General features: G+C 44.9%; 1 protein-coding gene across 1 annotated transcript in view; it reads left to right on the top strand.

Annotated features, from left to right (window-relative positions):
- VILL (villin like) overlaps positions 1–19,538 on the top strand; it is a 73,102-nt gene that overhangs the window by 28,284 nt on the left and 25,280 nt on the right. Inside the window, exons 5-12 of the mRNA XM_032234631.1 lie at positions 420–528; positions 5,508–5,618; positions 8,564–8,763; positions 10,013–10,091; positions 11,161–11,259; positions 12,099–12,252; positions 14,364–14,464; positions 18,094–18,231. Of these exons, the coding sequence (XP_032090522.1) occupies positions 420–528; positions 5,508–5,618; positions 8,564–8,763; positions 10,013–10,091; positions 11,161–11,259; positions 12,099–12,252; positions 14,364–14,464; positions 18,094–18,231 (991 nt within the window). The remainder of the gene's footprint in view (positions 1–419; positions 529–5,507; positions 5,619–8,563; positions 8,764–10,012; positions 10,092–11,160; positions 11,260–12,098; positions 12,253–14,363; positions 14,465–18,093; positions 18,232–19,538) is intronic.

Genomic DNA, 19,538 nt, shown 5'->3' with positions numbered 1-19,538 from the left:
TGCCTCCCCTTCCTCTGTGGCCATGGAACTACATTACAGGTACTCAGCAACCCATCATCCACAGTCATAGCCATTTGCAGCCTCCTACTATAATCACACCAAGGTTTTTGCTGAAAAGATGTGTTTACTTCTGGTTTTGAGCAAAAACATAAAAGTCTTAACGACCGCTGCAGAGAAAAAAAGATAGTAAAATCGGATGGGTCACTGTTTTGTGACCATGACAACTTGGGAAGTTCCATGATGGTGGTAAGTCGAGGACTACCTGTAACAGTGAGGTCTAGTAACCTGTTCTTTTTTTTTTTTTTTTAAAGGTAATATTCTAACTAGCTCTATGACCCCAGCTCTTTAGAGTAGCCAAGTATTTTTTTCCCCAAAACCCTCCCTTTTTGTAATTAAATATGAAGTCTTGTTTTCAACAGCTACAAGAAGGGAGGAATGGCTTCAGGGTTCAAGCATGTTGAGACCAACATGTATAACATCAAAAGGCTCCTTCATGTTAAGGGCAAGAAGCATGTGTCAGCGACAGAGGTAAGGACAGCCCCTCCCCTGATATATTTATATATATATTTAATATATTTGCATTCTCAAAAACTAAACTTCAGTTCAGATGCAACTGCTCAGACCAGGAGATTAAGACAGAGAAGCCAGAACTATTTTTTCAAGGACATTAACAGACTAACAGAGTTGGAAGGGACCTTGTAGGTCATCTAGTCCACCCCCAACCCCCACCCCCATGCAGGAGACCCTACACTGTTTCTGACAGATGGCAGTCCGGTCTCTTCTTGAAAGCTTCCAGGGATGAAGCTCCCAAAACTTCTGAAGGCAAGCCTGAAACATCTGGAGCCAAGTCGTGTCATACAGGAAGTCCTCAATTTACGCCCATAACTAGGAGGAGAACCTCTGTTGTCAAGGGGAGCAGTGCCCGATTTTGCAACTTTTTTACACCACCGTTGTTAAGAGAGTCACACAGTTACTAAATGACTCTGGCTCCGGAGCAGCTGAGAGCCTAGGGCTGTTTTTCACCCTTTTGAGCCTTCAGGGAAGCCTCCTGAAGGCCCCTGAAGCCTCCGGAGGTCGAAAATCGGCCCTACAGACAAACCGGAAGTCACCATACCTGAACTTCCAGGTTTCCTGTAGGTCTGTTTTTTGTCCTCTGGAGGCTTCAGGAAAGCTCTGGAGGGTCTCCGAGGGGGGGGGGGGGAGGCTGTTTTTGCCCTCCCCAGGTTCCTACAAAACCTCTGGAGCCTGGGGAAGGCAAGAAAACCACAGCAAAAGGGGGGGTGTCGCTGATCGCACGCATATGTGCATGCTGTGGAGGGTCACGTGCACAGCATCATCGGTGTGGCACACTGGCGCATGATCCCCCTGTGCTCACTCCCCCCCCCCCCCCGCTTTTGGCACATCAGCCAAAAAAGTTTGCCATCACTGGAATAGGTAATCCTCAAACTTATAACAGTTCGTTTAGTGACCATTGGAAGTTCCATCAACACTGAAAAAAGTGACAGAACCATTTTTCACACTTATGACCCAAAGGTCACGCGATCAAAATTCAAAGGCTTGGCAACTGACTCATATTTAGGATGGTTGCAATGTCCTGGGAGGTTACGTGATCCCTCCCTTGTGGCCTTCTGACCAACAAACTCAATGGGGAAGCCAGATTCACTTAACAACCAGGTTAGTAACTTATCAACTGCAGAGATTCATTTAACAACAGAGGAAAGAAAGGGTCATGAAATCACTTAACCAATGTCTCACTTAGCAACATAAATTTTGGGCTTTGGGTGGTTGTAACTGGGGGACTATCTGTAGTCCTGTGAGGTCAGTAGGTCAGTAGTCCTGACCCACTGACACATACTTTCTGCTAGTTTGGACATAAGTCACATTTTTAATTCTTGCCACTTTGGTAACAGAGCTGGCCTCTCTCCATCTTCCATTTTTTCTACCGCAATTTATTCTTTTCCTAAGGGATGGAGGCAGGGGAAGGATTCAGGGGTGGTTCCTGGCTTCTGATACTGCCGGTTCACTCAGCGACGCGCTTCAGGGGAGCATGCGCTATGCGCACATGCACAATATTTTAAAAATTGATTCTGCGCAGAAGCAAAAAACAAGATGGCAGCACTTATGGCGCCACAGATAGAACCGGTTTGGGGGTGTGGCTGGCGGAGTCACTACCTACTCAGCCAAACCAGTCCAAACTGGTAGGAACCCACCTCTACTGGTTCGGCTGGTTTGGGCGAACCAGTAGCTCTGAAGATTGGCTTGGAGCGAACCGATTCGTTCCGATGAGCAAGTGGGCCTGCCCGCCTGCCCCCACACTTTCCCAACATTTATATTCTCAGCTGAGTCGCTCGGCAGAGTGTATTTCCATGCCTCAGCTGTTTTCCTCCCCAGCAGCAATCCAGAAGGTAGGTTTTCTCTAATTGAAGTGGTAATACCACTTTATAAGGCCTTGGTAAGGCCACACTTGGAATCCTGCATTCAGTTTTGGTCGCCACAACGTAGAAAAGATGTGGAGACTCTAGAAAGAGTGCAGAGAAGAGCAACAAAGATGATTAAGGGGACTGGAGACTAAAAACATATGAAGAACGGTTGCAGGAACTGAGAATGTCTAGTTCAATGAAAAGAAGGACTAGGGGAGACATGGTAGAAGAGTTCCAATATCTCAGGGGTTGCCACAAAGAAGAGGGAGTCACGCTATTCTCCAAGGCACCTGAGGGTAGAACAAGAAGCAATGGGTGGAAACTAATCAAGGAGAGAAGCAACCTAGAAATAAGGAGAAATTTCCTGACAGTGAGAACAATTAATCAGTGGAACAGAAATTGCCTCCAGAAGTTGTGAATGCCCCAACACTGGAAGTCTTTAAGAAGATGTTGGATAGCCATTTGTCTGAAATGGTATAGGGTTTCCTGCCTAGGCAGGAGGTTGGACTAGAAGACCTCCAAGGTCCCTTCCAACTCTGATATTGTATTCTTATTGTATTAATTCTCTAAGCAAGCACTCATGAGCAAAGCTAGCGCTCAGTGAACTGGTTGTTAAACCGGTAGCATCAGAGGTGGGTTCCTATCGGTTCAGACTGGTTCGGCTGAGTAGGAAGTACCTCAGCCTGCCACGCCCCCAAACCGGTTCTATCGCCGTCGGCGCCATCTTGATTTTCAGTTCTATGCATGCACAGAACAATATTCATTGCAAAAAAAGTTTTTTTCCTTTTCTAACGTCGTGCCATGCACAGAGCTTTTTAGATGCAAATGCGCACATGAACCAGCAGTAATGCCGGCAGGAACCCACCAATGGGTAGGATCCCACCCCTGGATGGAGGATAGCTCTAAAGACACTGGATTTCATTGTCATTTGAACGTGTTGTATCTGGGCAGAGCATCTGGGCAGAGTGTTGTATCTGAATCACACCAGACTCCTCAATAGCATTGATATATATATATATATCATAAATAATACCATGCAATTACCAGTCAAATTTATACGCTGCTACAATGAAAAGGACTTTCGTTGGTTCAGAGGTATTGTAGAAAGACCACCATAAATGCAATAAATTCCGATCAGAAGCATCTCCAATTATGTCAGCTGTGTAAAAAGAAGCAAAATGAAAAACAATGACTTTTTAAAGTAGTTGTTAACTCCGCGATGTAACTGTTGAGCAAATCCATTTTCTGCAATGCACTTTTCCTTTTGCCTGGAACCAGAAATAAAACACTAGAAACCAGAAAGCAGTCAGAAATTGCTGCCACGTCATCACGGGGTACTTGCAAATGGCCATAAGGTTGACTATCTTGCCAAGCAACCAAAATCCCCATCATGTGACTGCAGGAGTGTGTAACCGTTATAAATCACAACGTTTAGTGACCATTGGAAGTTGCAGCACTGAAAAACGTGACTTATGGCTGCTTTTTACACTTACCATCATTGCAGCTATCCCTACAGCCACGTGATCAAAACTCAAAGCCTTGGGAACTGACTCACATTTATGACGGTTGCACTGTGCTGGGGTCCATGATCCCCTTTTGCGACCCACACTTGTAAGCGGATCACAAGCTTCCTAACAGACAGGAAGCAGCAGGTGAAGCTAGGCAAAATCACCTGAGATCCATGTACCTGTTCAATTAGCAGAGGAGCCCCCCAGGGCTGTGTGCTCTCTCCACTTCTCTTCTCTCTATATATCAATGGCTGCATCTCAAAGGATCCATCTGTTAAAACTACTGAAGTCTGCAGATGATACAACAGTGATTGGTCTCATTCGAGATCAACGATGAATCCGCATACAGACGGGAGGTTGAACAACCAGACTCATGTTGCGACCGGAACAATCTGGAACTGAACACACTCAAAACCATAGAAATGGTGGTGGATTTTAGGAGAAACCCTCCCATACTACCACCTCTTACAATACTAGACAACACAGCATCAACAGTAGAGACTGCTGAACTTTTTAGGTTCTGTCATATCTCAAGACCTAAAATGGATACCTAACATCAAAAGCGTCATCAAAAAAAGCACCACAAAGGATGTTCTTTCTGTGCCAACTCAGGAAGCTCAAAAGTGCCCAAGGAGCTGCTGATTCTGTTCTGCAGAGGAATTACTGAGTCTGTCATCTTGCACCTCCATCACTATCTGGTTTGGCTCTGCAACCCAACAAGACAGACACGGACTTCAGAGGAGAATCAGAACTGCAGAAAAAACCAATGGCTACTAACTTGACTTCCGTTGAGGACCTGCACACTGCACGAGTCAAAAAGAAGCCTGTGAAAATATTTACAGAGCCCTCGCATCCTGAACAAAGATTGTTTCAACTCCTACCCTCAAAACGACGCTATAGAGCACAACTAGACACAAGGGCAGTTTTTTTTCCCCAAATGCCATCACTCTGCTAAACAAATAATTCCCTCACCACTGCCAAACCATTCTCTAAGGCTGCATCACTATTACTATTAGTCTTCTCATTATTCCTATCACCCATTTACTCCCACTTATGACTGTATGACTGTAATTTTGTTGCTTGTATCCTTACGATTTATATTTATATTGATTGTTTCCTGATTGCTTATTTGTACCCTATGACTATCATTAAGTGTTGTGCTGTATGATTCTTGATGAATGTATCTTGTCTTTTTTATGTACACTGAGACCATATGTACCAAAGACAAATTCCTTGTGTGTCCAATCACACTTGGCCAATAAAGAATTCTATTCTATTCTATTCTATTCTATTCTATTCCATTCCATTCCATTCCATTCCATTCCATTCCATTCTATTCTGCAACCTTCGGATAGCAAAGTCAATGGGGAAGCTGGATTCACTTAACACCCGTGTTTCCAAATTAACAACTGCAGTGATTCACTTAACAACTGTGGCAAGAAAGATCATAAATTAGGGCAAAACTCACTTAACAAATGTCTCTTAAATTTTGGGCTCAGTTGTGTTCATACCTGTTCACCTGTGCTGAACTTCTTCATGTTGTTTTTGATGGCAGCATTTTTCTGTTATCTCCAAACAGGTGGATCTTTCTTGGGACAACTTCAACAAAGGTGACGTGTTTCTGTTGGATCTTGGCAAAGTGTTAATCCAGTGGAATGGGCCTTCCTGCAACATTGCTGAGAAATCAAAGGTCAGCCATGGAGAATAATATCTTGATGTAGTTTTGGAGACTTGTGTTGTGGCCTGGCAGTGGACATCAGAGCTGGCAGTGGAGTTGGACAGTGAGGAGGTTGGGGAGGAACATGGGCCAGTCCTGGGGGCCGAGGAAAGCTCAGACAAGGGCTCTGGGTTGGAGGCAGAGAGGGAACTAGACAGCAATGAGGCAGAGGAACAAATGGGGCCTGTTCCCAGTGTATGAACAGCTGGAGAATGTTCCCAGTGTGCGTAGAGGAACAGCTGGAGCCTGTTCCCAGAAGACAAGAACAATTAAGACAGCAGGATTGACTTGGGAGTAAAGCCACACCTTTTAGGTGATTGGCCCCTCCCATAGGAAACAAAAGAGGAGCGAATGGGGAGGGGGCTTTTGCAGGAAACAATTCATTTCTTTGGTCATTTCAAGAGTGGAAAATTATGTTTGTGACTATAAGAGGCTCTGTGCCAAGTGTTGCTTTGCCCAGGGTTTGGAAATTAGTTATCTGGCAGCTCTCCAAATGAGATAAGGTTCGTGTTGATAAATATTCCTCGGAAAGACTGTTTGCTAAGCCTGGCTGGCTGTGAATGAGAGGAATTCACAGTCGTGTAAATAAAAGGGCTTTTTCTGGGACCAAGACTCTGCTTCATGCTTGTTAAAGGAAGCCTCGGTCAGAACAACTTAAAACACTAACCCAGATTATAAGAACATAAGCAGGAACCTAGTCTACTAGATCTAGTCCAGCCACCTCTTGTTATGATGGACCTGTGAGAGCCCACAAGTGCCCCAGAAGATGATCTTCAGAGGAGTTCTGCTACCATCAAGGTTAAGAACCAGGGGTTCAATTCATTTCTTGAAGCCAACAAAGGTGGTAGTCAGCATTACATCTCAGGGTACTGAATGTGTGTAGAGATTCTCAATCATCCAGGTCATGGTGGTCCCAAAGGTGCTTTTTCAGGAGGCAACTGGACTTCCTTGTTTTGGTTTTTTTTTTTTAAAGATTTTTCACTTCTCATCCAAGAAGCTTCTTCATCTCTGACTGGATGGTGGGGAATGGAAGGATTTATATTCCTTGCAGACAGCTGGATATTTGCATCCTTTTAGAGGGTCATTGAAGCACTTGGAGGTTTATTTGTGTCCTAGTTGAACTAAATATACTTTTTTCAAGAGGCAACTGGACTTTTTGGGTTTTCTTTGAAGACATTTTGTTTCTCATCCAAGAAGCTTCTTCAGCTCTGACTGGATGGGTGGGGAATGGAAGGATTTATATTCCTTGCAGACAGCTGGTCATTTGCATCCTTTTAGAGGGAGTAGGGAAGGATTTCCAGAGGGGAAAAAATTGCAGACTTACAGGAACCAGGAGCACCACTCAGGTGACCCCGAGGACAGGTTAACCTCCAAAAGCTTCAACGACCCTCTAAAAGGACGCAAATGACCAGTTGTCTGCAAGGAGTATAAATCCTTCCATTCCCCAACATCTTCTTCAGAGATGAAGAAGCTTCTTGGGTGAGAAGCGAAAAGTCTTCAAAGAAAAAAAACAAATAAAGTCAATTTGCCTTCTGAAAAGCCTTTGGAGCATGGAAGTGAATGGTGCATTGTATAAAAGAAACATTTGTGGAGTTGGCCATGAATTTAGAAAACCCCAGAAGTCTCCAGGAAAGGGGTGAGGAAGAGAAGGCTGACTTCAGGAATTCTGGGAGTTGAAGTCCACAGGTAATAAAGAGAGCATAGTTGCCCATCCCTGCTCTTGAGAATGAGCATAAACCTTCACTGATGGACGATTATAGACTCTCTTTGAAGGAGAATATTGGCCAATAGGGATTGAAATGATGGATCCTTGTTGTTTTCTGAACTTGGTTGTTTTCTTGCAGACTTTTCATTCCTCAAACCAGGTAACATCACCATTGCTGGTAAGAAATATGGTACCCTTTCACTTTATATTCTAGTGGCTTGGCTTGCCCAGAGTATAAATTGAGAGCAAACCCTTCTCCCTACTAGCACTGGTGATGTTACCTAGTTGGGTAATGAAACATCTGCAAAGAAACTGCTAAGCTCAGAGAGCACCAAGGACCTCTCACTTAGCAATAGCAATAGCAATAGCAGTTAGACTTATATACCGCTTCATAGGGCTTGCAGCCTCTCTAAGAGGTTTACAGAGTCAGCATATCACCCCCAACAACAATCCGGTCCTCATTTTACCCAAGATGGAAGGCTGAGTCAACCTTGAGCCGGTGAGATTTGAACAGCCGAACTGCAGAACTAGCAGTCAGCTGAAGTAGCCTGCAGTGCTGCATTTAACCACTGTGCCACCTCGGCTCTTAGGCCTACTTCCCTAGGCCTAAATTATTGATATAACGCAGAGGTGCCGATTTGGGTGAACTGTTAGTGGCAGCAGCGGGAGGCTCCGCCCACCTGCCCTGATGTCATCACAGACACTCTGCGCATGCACAGAAGTGCTGCACGTGAGCAAAGCAAGTGCGTGCGCGTGCGCGCGCGCACACACACACACACACACACACATGCTCCCTGTTTCAAATCGGTAGCAATGGTAAGATGATTTCATGCCTGATATAATGCATTATTAAGAGGATGGAGTATTTTGCACAAATTTTGTAAGTTATAGAGAGATCCAATGCAACAGGCCCTTGTAAAAAAATTTAAAAACGAAGACTAAAAAGACTTGGTTTCAACTTGATGCCTCACAAAACGATCACGAATCTTTACTTAAGCCGCTATAAAAACTTGTCAAGCATCCGAAGTTCAACCACTGTCACTACGAGGTTGCTTGAACAATCGTAAAACAACCGTAAGCTTCATTTTCTTTCACGCCCTTATAGCTCCGAACAGTCACTAAACAAATAAGTTCGTAAGTCAAGGACTGTAACTGTAATCACGCTGGAATGGCTTGTGGTCTGCATGGTTTTGGTCTTATCACCCTTGACCAGGGAATGATCTTGGCACGAAGCATCCGGGATGGCGAGAGAGGCGGACGGGCCCAAATTGCCGTCATCGACAACGAGAAGGACAGCCCGGAGCTTATGCAGATCATGAAGGCGACGCTGGGGGAGAGGAACCGCGAGATCAGAGAACCGTTACCGGATGAAAAAGCCGATGAACAGCAAAAAGGCAATGTCCGCCTTTACCAGTAAGTTCCCATTGTTCACAAACCTGGAGAGGTTTGAGGGGCGGCCACAGAGAAGGGGGGGGGGGGACAACTTATTTTCCAAAGCACCAGAAGGCAAGAGAAGAAGGATGGAAACTAATCCAGGAGATCAGCAACCCGGAATGAAGGAGGAACTTCCTAACCGTGAGGACAATTAACCAATGGAACAGCTTGCCACCAGAAGTTGTGGTTCTTTTCCATTATCAGAGGCTTTTAAGAAGAGATTGCACAGGCATTTGTCTGAAATGGTATAGGGCCATGATAGTGAACCTATGACATGCCTGCCACAGGTGGAACACAGAGCCATTTATCAGGGCACATGAGACGTTGCCCTATCAGCTGGCCAGCGCACATGCGCGCACTGGCCAGCTAACTTCAGCCTTGTTTTGAGGCCATTTTTCGCCGGAACGTACCAAAAGTCCGTCCCCAAATTTCTGGTTTGCCCGTAGGGCCGGTTTTTCGCACTCCGGAGGCTTCGGGGAAGCTCCTAAAGCCTCCGGAGGGCCTCGGGGGTGGGAAGGCTGTTTTCGCCCTACCCAGGCGCCTATAAAGCCTCTGGAGCCAGGGGAGGGTGAAACAAAGCACGCCAAAAATGGGAGGGAGTGCTGGTTGTGCACACATGCGCTCTGGGGTCGTGCGCATAGCATTATGGATGTGGCATGCCCATGCATGACACACACCCCCACATTTTCAAGCTTTTGGCACGCGAGCCAAAAAAAGATTCCCCATCACTGGTATAGGGTCTCCTCCTTGAACAGGGGGCTGGGTTAGAAGACCCCCCCCGAGGTCCCTTCCAACTCTCTTCTGATTAATTGCTTGCTCCTTAATGTAGTGAGGTAGAAATATATGAAGAAAGGGTTTTTTTTAAATAAAAATATTTAAATAGCTGGAATGAGCTGCCCCCGGAGCTTCGTATAATCCCCGACCTCCGGTCCTTCCAACGCGCCCTAAAAAGTTGGCTTTTCCAGCAAGCCAGCCTGGCCTGAACAAAACAAAATAAATTATTGATCACTGTTAATTTTAATTTTAATTTTTTTTTAAAAAAAAATGTTATTGTCAATTCCAATAGGATTTGTTTGGGATATTCTATTTAATTTTTTTTTTTAACTTTTGTATTATATGTTTCTTTTAATGTTGTTCGCCGCCCTGAGTCCTTGGGAGAAGGGCGGCATATAAATATAATAAACCTAAACTAAACCTAAATATTTACATTGCCCGTTTCTACCTGCAGTGTGTATGAAAATGGCAAAGATCTCGTGGTTCAAGAAATTGCAACCCGGCCTCTCACTCAAGACCTCCTGAGTCACGAGGTAAAGAAGAGATGCCACCGCTGAGCTGGTATTGTTTGGCTCGGCTGCTCCACAGAAGGGACATTTCAATGTAAAAGAGATCAGTTCTGATCTGGGAATCTTTGGCTGAAATCCTGTGTTATTTTTCTCCCCTTTCCTTCCCCTCCTTTTCCCTTCCCTTATCTGTTTCCCCCCCCCCTTTTCTTTCTCTTCCTCCTCCTCCTTGTCTATCTCCTCCTCCTCTTTCTTCTCATTGTCTATCTCTTTACTTCCCCTTGTCCTCCTGGTCAATCTTATCTTCTTTGTCTATCTCTTTTTTTCCCTCCTCTTTGTTTATCTTCTCCTTCCCTGTTTTCTTCTGCTCGTGGTCTATCTACTTCTCCTTGTTCGCTTTGTCAACCTTCTTCTCCTCCTCCCACTTGTCTATCTTCTTCTCTTCCTTGTCAATCTTCTCCTCCTCCCCATTGTCTATCACCTTCTCCTTGTCCTTCTGGTGAATCTTTTCCTGCGTGCCTATCTTCTTCTTCTCTTCCTTGTCTATTGCCTTCTTTTTCTCTCCTTTGTTTATCTTCTCCTTCCCTGTTTTTTTCTTCACATTGTCTATCTACTTCTAATTGTTTGCTTTGTCAATCTTCTTCTTCTCTTTCTCCTCTTTATCTGTCTTCTCCTCCTTCTTCTCATTGTCTTTTTCCTCCTCCTCCTCCTCCTCATTTATCTTCTCCTTGTCCATCTTCTCCTTCCTTGTTTTCTTCTACACATTATTTATTTCTTCTTGTTCACTTTGTCAATCTTCTCCTTTTCCTTCTCCTCTTTATCTATCTTCTCCTTCTCCTCCTCCTTCTCATTGTCTTTTTCCTCCTCCTCCTCGTTTATCTTCTCCTTGTTCATTTTCTCCTCTGTTTTCGTCTTCTCATATCACTTTCTCCTTTGTCAATTTCTCCTTCTTGTCTATCTTTTTCTTCTCTTTCTCCTCATTGTTTATCTTATCCTTCTCCTCTTCTCATTGACTATCTCCTTCTCCTCCATGTCCATCTTCTCTTATCTCTTCCTGTCTCCCTTCTTCTTCCTTCTTCCCCTTCTCCTTCTCTAGGATTGTCACATTATAGACCAGGGAGGTTTGAAAATCTATGTCTGGAGAGGAAGAGAGTCCAGCAAGGAAGAAAAAAATGCTGCTTTTAGTCGGGCAGTGGTAAGTGATATGCTGAAATACTCTTAAGAAACGTATTAATTTGTATTCTACATTTTTTTTAAAAAAATTAGCATGTGAATCAGCAGAAATATGCAGGTAGAAATCAGACAAATGCAATTACTGGAGATTTGTCAGGGAGAGGACGGAAATAACTTTATGCGTGTAACATGGAGCATTGAATTTGAATTTCTGCTCATGGAAATAATGATTCTCTCCTGGGGCCTACCTCACAGGTTTGTAAGGAGGATAAGAGCATAGCAAGTACAGATAGTCCTTGGCTTACGACCACAACCGAGTCTAGATTCTGTTGTAAGTTGGTTTGTTAAGTGAATTTTGTCGTATTTTATTACCATTCTTGGCACAGTTGTTAAGTGAATCATTGCAGTTAATAAATTAATAACCCCCCTCTCCCACTCTTTCTTTTCTCTTTCTTCTCTCTTTTCTCTCTCCTCTCTCTCGCTTTCTCTACTCTCTCTTTTCTTTCTCTTTTCCTTCCTCTCTTTCTTCTTTCTTTTCTCTTTCTCTCTCCCCCTTTCTTTTCTCTCTTCTCTTTCCCTCCCTCTCTTTCTTTCTTCTCTCTCTTTTCTCTTTCTCTCTCCCCCTCTTTTTTCTCTTTTTTCTCTCCTCTTTCTCTCTCCCTCCCTTTTTCTTCTCTCTTCTCTCTCTCTTTCCCTCCCTCTCTCTTTCTTTCTTCTCTCTCTCTTTACTCTTTCTCTCTCCCCCTCTCTCTTCTCTCTCTCTCTTTTCTCTTTCTTCTCTCTCTCTTTTCTCTCTCTCTTTCTCTCCACTCTCTCTTTTCTCTCTCTCTCCCCCCTATCTCTGGGTTGGAATCTTCCTAGGGCTTCATCCAAGCCAAAGGTTACCCTTCGTCTACGAACGTAGAAGTCGTAAATGATGGAGCAGAATCCGCCATGTTTAAACAGCTTTTCCAGAAGTGGATGGACAAATACGCCACCCAAGGCCTTGGCAAAGCCTACTCTCTCGGCAAAATTGGTGAGATGGAGGAAGGTCCTAACCCACTCCACACCTGACATTTATTTTAATCCCCATGGGGGAGAGGGGGAGGGGATTTTCTCCCAATGCCATGGTTTTGCTCCAGCAAATGATAGCATCAGCCAATCTGGGCTGATCTTGCAAAAGCTCATCAGGGCCTAGTTTATATAGGGCGGGGATGACCAGGAAATCCTATAGAAAGGGGGTCCCCAACCCCCTGGCTTTGGCCCCTTACTGGGCCGTGGTCTATTTGGAACTGTCCCATGAAAGAGGTTGGCAGATATACATGTACAGATCCACTTGTGTGAATGGCACCCCGAAGTCTTCTATTCCCTCTTCTGTGAATGGAGCTCTACACACACACACACACACACACACACACACACACACACACACACACACACACACAAATGTGTGCCAGTCTGCCACTCATGTAGCCCAGATTCCCTTTCTCCCCCCCCCCCCCGCAAAAAAAAGCTGGGCCGCCAATCCACAAAGGTTGGAGACCACTTCCACAACTGTGGACTAAACTGGGATGTTGAAAAGCAAAAAAACATAGCAGAAAAGAACATGGCCACCTTCCCAATTTTTAAAGAGTCAACCCAGCAGAGAGAATCGGGAAGGGGAACATCAAAGGAGGCATTTGGTGCCTCCCCAGCCCACCCCCGAGCCTTAAGGAAGGTGATCTTGATAGAGATAGGCAGATCCATGACCAAAGTGAAAAGGGGAAAAACATGGTGATAGAGATAGATGATAGATCGATTGATAGATCGATAGATAGAGAGATAGATAGAGAGATAGATAGATAGATAGATAGATAGATAGATAGATAGATAGATAGATAGATAGATAGATAGATAGATAGATAGATAGATAGATAGATAGATAGATAGATAGATAGATAGATGCAGACAGACTAACTGGAAGACAGATGGTTTTCTGCCTGGAAGGCTCCTAGGGTGGAGATGAATTGTTAAAATTGATGTGCTTTCTGGGAGTATAGTTAGTCTTTGCCATTTAAAAGAAGATACAATAGCACTGGGCCTCTTCAGATTAAGCATTTATTTTAAAAAGCTTCTTCATTTTGTTAAGCTTTCTAGAACAATAATAAAGCAGTCTTTAAAAAATAAGTCTAACAATTTGAGCATTCTATAGGCATTTATTGTTATTGACTTCCCTCCTTGCAGCAAACAGCAAACAGTCTGATTAGCACAAGAAAAAAGAATCTGCCTCCCAGCAATTTGCCAAGTGGAGCAAACAGCAAGTTTCACTTTCAATTTCTCCCATCATCAGCTGTTTCAGGCTGCAGGGATTATTATAGACTATTGAAGCCTCCACAAGCTCCACTTTGCTGCAAGGAGGTAAATTGCTGGGAGGCAGAGGCCAAAGGTTTGGGGCTGGTGGGTGGGCGGGTGGAGCTACATTTAGTGTATAAGACGCACCCAAATTTTCATTCTTTTTTAGGGGGGAGACTCTGAAAAATAAGGGTAATTGATATTATAATGGAAGATAGTATACTTTTCAATGAAGTGACATGGTGGCTCAGTGGCTAAGATGCCTGAGCTTGTTGATCAGAAAGGTTGGCAGTTCAGCAGTTCGAATCCCTAGCGCCGCGTAAAGGTGTGAGCTCCCATTACTTATCCCAGCTTCTGCCAACTTAGCAATTCGAAAGCACGTAAAAATGTATGTAGAAAAATAGGAACCACCTTTGGTGGGAAGGAACAGTGTTCTGTGCGCCTTCGGCATTGAGTCATGCCAGCCACATGACCACGGAGACATTTTCGGACAGCGCTGGCTCTTCGGCTTTGAAATGGAGATGAACCCCGCCCCCTAGAGTAAGGAACGACTAGCACATACAATGTTCTAGGGGGAACCTTTACCTTATACTTTTCAATAATGATTGATATTATCGCATAATATGTTTACAGGTACAAGATTATAATGATTATGATGATGTTTATATTTTAACACATTGGACACCTAGAAAACACACCGTTCAATACAGAAATCGAATTTGTGATATAAAACAATAAAAATGTTTAATTAAAAGAGAAAGAAAATTTTCCAAGGGCCTGCTTTGTTGAAGTTGTGTATTCTTGTCTTATGTGCAGCCAAAATAGACCAAGTGAAATTTGACATCACTCAATTGTACATGTCACCAGAAGTGGCCGCTGAAGAGAGAATGGCCGACGATGCCTCTGGGAAAATTGAGGTGGGATATTTAAAGTTCTTGACTTACAACCACGACAGCAGAACTTCTGTTGTTAAGCCAGGCTCTTGCGAAATGAGTTGCAATCAAATTTTGTGACCTTTTTGTTATGTGAACCATGCGGTCCTTAAGTGAATCCCGCTTTCCCTACAGTAAGTGCAAGGAGTGGTTGTAAGTCCCATTTTTTAATATGCAATGGTCACAAATGAACAGTCACTAAATGAAATGCTGTAAGTCAAGGATCATTTATAATGTTTTTGCCTTTTAGAAGAAATAACTGTTCTGTACCATTAACTTAAAAAACTGTGATCATTTATTTATTAGGGAATATGACTGACAAGAATAACAGAACAAAATGACAATGGGAACTGTAGCCTATTATAATTAATTATAATTATTTATGATAACCTTATATATAAAATAAGTTTTTAAACAAAAAGATTCATGACAAAGAAAATTAATCTCTACAGAGTACATTCTAAGTCTCTAACCTTGACAACTTTAAGCCTGGAGGACTTCAACGCCCAGAATTCCCCGGCCACTGCAACCATCATACTTGGTGGGCGTGGCAGGAGAAGGATACTGCAAAATCCCCATTCCCTCCCCACTCCAGGGGAAGGATGTTGTAAATTCTCATGCCCTCCCCACTCCAGGGGAAGATACTGCAAAATCCCCATTCCCTCTCCACTCCAGGGGAAGGATACTGCAAAATCTCCATTCCCTCCCCACTCCAGGGGAAGGATACTGCAAAATCCCCATGCCCTCCCCACTCCAGGGGAAGGATACTGCAAAATCTCCATTCCCTCCCCACTCCAGGGGAAGGATACTGCAAAATCCCCATTCCCTCCCCACTCCAGGGGAAGGATACTGCAAAATCCCCATTCCCTCCCCACTCCAGGGGAAGGATACTGCAAAATCTCCATTCCCACCCCACTCCAGGGGAAGGATACTGCAAAATCCCCATTCCTCCCCACTCCAGGGGAAGGATACTGCAAAATCCCCATTCCCTCCCCACTCCAGGGGAAGGATACTGCAAAATCCCCATTCCCACCCCACTCCAGGGGAAGGATACTGCAAAATCCCCATTCCTCCCCACTCCAGGGGAAGGATACTGCAAAATCCCCATTCCCTCCCCACTCCAGGGGAAGGATACTGCAAAATCCCCATTCCCTCCCCACTCCAGGGGAAGGATACTGCAAAATCTCCATTCCCTCCCCACTCCAGGGGAAGGATACTGCAAAATCCCCATGCCCTCCCCACTCCAGGGGAAAAGATATTGCAAAATCTCCATTCCCACCCCACTCTGGGGCAAGCCAGAGGTGATATTTGCCGGTTCTCCGAACTACTCAAAATTTCCACTACAGGTTCTCCAGAGCCTGTCAGAACCTGCTGGATTTCACCCCTGGTCATACATAATGAAAAACAGTCGTAAATCACTTGTTTTTCAGTTCCGTTGCAACTTCAGAGGGTCACTAAATGAACTGTTGTAAGTCAAGGACTACCCATAAGGGGGTGTGCTAGACAGGATGACCCATATGGCATCTTCTCCCCTGAGGCCATCTGACATCTGGCATGTTCTGCAGTAGTCTGATTTAACAAGCTGAGCAGCTGCCAGTCTGTTTCTTTCCACCTTTGGCATCCTCCTTCCCCTTGGCCTTGGTCCAAGATGGTCTTCTGGGACTGCAGCTCTCCTGGGCAATCCAGAAAGTGTTTTTGTTTGCAAGAGGCCAGCCTGAGAGCAGGACACCCTAAGGGAGGTTCACCAGGCCAGCGGCATCGTTCATTAGTCTTCTGGCAAAGTGGAGGTGGGAGAGCTTTTTCGCTCTCCCAGATATAGATATATCCTTAACTTACAAGGCAAGGCAAGAAGTACTGCATCGAAAACAGTCAAGGACATGATAGCAATATCCCAATATCTGAGGAGCTGCCCCAAAGAATAGGACGCCCACTTGTTCTCCAAAGCGCCTGAAGGCAGGACGAGAAGCAACAGATGGAAAGAGGGGTGGGGGTGGGTTTCCTGGTTTGGTGCCCGAAAAATTCACCCAGCTGGCTTTCCTGCCTAAGGTGGGACTTAAACTCATAGTCCAGTGGTGGGTTCCGGATCAGCCCGGCAGCGTTCACATGGATGCGTGCAGCGCGCATGCGCCTTAGCGTCTCCACGAGCATCCGTGGTGCTCCAGCTGCTCTGCGGAGTGGCACACAGGCACTGTACTCGGCAAGCGTGGAAGCCTTAAAAGACAGGTAAGGCGCTCCGGAGGGCGGATGGACCCTCCGGAGCACTGTACCGGAATGGTATCCGGTGCTCCGGGCAGGCTCCGGTATGCCTGTACCAGGCCGTACTGCCTGCAACCCACCACTGTCATAGTCACTTAGTCTCCAGCCTGGTGCCTTAACCACTGGACCCATGTTGGCCTGTCAGCTCCAGCTGGCCAGCTGATATTCGGCCTTGATTTTCAGCCATTTTTTGTCCACTGGAGGGCGAAAAACCACCCAATACGCAAACTGGAAGTTTGGGAACGGACTTCTGGTTTTTGCGTTGGGCTGTTTTCGCCCTCCGGAACCTTCAAGGAAGCCTCCTGAATCCTCCAGAAAGAGAAAAACGGCCCAATGGGCAACCCAGAAGTCAGTTCCCAAACTTCCACTTTGCGTGTTGGGCCATTTTTCACCCTTCCCAAGCCTCTGGGGCCTGGGGAGGGTGAAAAACGGACCTAGTGGGCCCACTAGAAGTCAAAAAATGGGCCGTTTCCGGCCTCTGGGGGGACTCCAGGGGGTGGAGGAAGCCGTTTTCACCCTCCCTAGGCTCCAAGAAAGCTGTACGCACATGCTTGGGGCAGCAGGGGGGGGGGGTCATGTGTGCATGTGCAGGGGAAACGGCACAGGGGGGCATTAAGTTATGGGGGTGACACCCGAGGTGGAAAAAGTCTGCCATCACTGCACTAGACCAACCTGGTGATGGATATTCCTACTTCCAGGTCCTGTTCAGAGGACCAATTCTCACCCGTGAGGGATGTTGGGCTCCCTCCTTTTAGAAAAGACTCCGGTATCAAGAAAAGACCATGTGGCCTCAATCCCAGCTGACCGAAGGCTTCTGAATTCATTCAGCTGGACATGATTATGACTGTCGGTCACCTCCGCCAAGAACTTCAATTCCGAAAGGACTGTGTGTCTCTGTAAAAATATAGTTTTCTCTAAAAATAATTAGACGTTAGTTATTTGAACGGGCTGGGTGCCAGATGGAAATCATGAGGCGGGAGATCAAATAAGTCCAATCCAAATCACCTGAGGGTAGAACAAGAAGCAATGGGTGGAAACTAATCAATGGGAGAAGCAACTTAGAACTGAGGAGAAATTTCCTGACAGTTAGAACAATTAATCAGTGGAACAGGAGTTGCCTCCAGAAGTTGTGAATGCCCCAATACTGGAAATCTTTAAGAAGATGTTGGATAGCCATTTGTCTGAAGTGGTGTAGGGTTCCTGCCTAGGCAGGGGGTTGGACTAGAAGACCTCCAAGGTCCCTTCCAACTCTGCTATTCTATTCTTCCTTCTTTAGCCATTTGTCTGGTAATAATTGCCCGTTTTGAATGCACCTGTTGTTCATGTTGTGTGAATACTGCATCTGGGGTTTGTTTCAGGTATGGCGGATTGAGAATTGCGAGATGGTTCCCGTTAACCCCAAGACTTATGGCCAGTTTTATGGAGGTGACGCTTACCTGGTCTTGTACACCTACACGAAGTCAGGCCGACCTCATTACATTATCTACATGTGGCAGGTAAGTAAAAAAAATAGTTGTGATGGTGGAAGGATTGTAGCCCAGATGATATATTCGTCTACTATTTTTTAGATGGTTACCAGTCTTGGGATCGGCTTAAAGCTGAGATCACAGGATTCAAGGCTCTGGTCAGAATCAAATTGGCTAATGCTTGATACCAAGGGACATGCCGTATTTTTTGGAATATAAGACGCACCAAGATTTTGAAGAGGCAAATTTAAAAAAAAAGTTTTTGCACTCTGCAGACCTCCCAAAAACGGGCCCATCCCCCCAAAAAGGGCATGCATAGCCTTTTTAGAGACGATTTTAGAGTGCTCCTGGGGGCTGGGGGGGGGCAAAAATAAGTAAAAAAGCCCATTTTTTGGTCATTTCTGCCCTCCCCAGCCCCCAGGAGCACCCTCAAAGCCTCCTAAAGACTATTCAGGGCCATTTTGATGAAGTGGGTGGGGTTTCAAGGGGCCAAAAATGCTGTATTCAGTGTATAAGATGCACCCAGATTTTCACCCTCTTTTTTGAGGGAAAAAGGTGTGTCTTATATTCTGAAAAATATGGTAATTATCTTCTTGCCAAAATATATCCATGTTTCTTTCTCTACTCATAAAATCATGCCTAGCTTGAATGAATAGTACAAGGTGAAGCTTTCCATTCCTTTTTGAAACCCCACAACTGTGTGGGTGGGTGGGTGTGGGTGTCATATGTTGACATTTGAGAGAACATTGAGAATAGACAAAAGAAAGTTTAAAATCAACTCATGGAGTTCAGGACCACAAGATGTGGCTAGTGATACGGTGACAATTGATACATTCATAACAGGCAGGTCAGTTGAGGTCTATGAGTGTTGAAGACCCCATAATACCTCCAGTTTAGGGGTTACCTGCCTCCAGATGCTGGATGTAGAGGAACACTAGTGGGAAGAAAATAGATGTCCACCTTCATTTCTTGCCTACCAGCACTCAGAAGCATCAGGGTAGTTACTGTGAGAAACAAAATGTTAAAATAGGACATCTCAAAGGTGCTTAAAAAAAAAAGACAACTGGACTTTGTTTTTCCTGGAAGATGTTTTGCTTCTCATCCAAGAAGCATCTTCAGAATGTCTTCAAGGAAAAACACCTTTGGGACAAGCATGACTTGGATCAGAGGTCCCCAAACTTGGCAACTTTAAGACTTGTGGACTTCAACAGCTGGAGAATTCTGGGAATTGAAGTCCACAAGTCTTAAAAGTTGCCAAGTTTGGGGACCCCATAACTTGGATGGTTGAGAATTTCCATACACGTGTTGGTGACTAGAAATGATTTGGTATGATCTAG

This window comes from Thamnophis elegans, chromosome Z (assembly GCF_009769535.1).
Source record: "Thamnophis elegans isolate rThaEle1 chromosome Z, rThaEle1.pri, whole genome shotgun sequence".
NCBI classification, from domain to species: Eukaryota; Metazoa; Chordata; class Lepidosauria; order Squamata; family Colubridae; genus Thamnophis; species Thamnophis elegans.
This window is presented reverse-complemented; position numbering and strand designations above follow the sequence as displayed.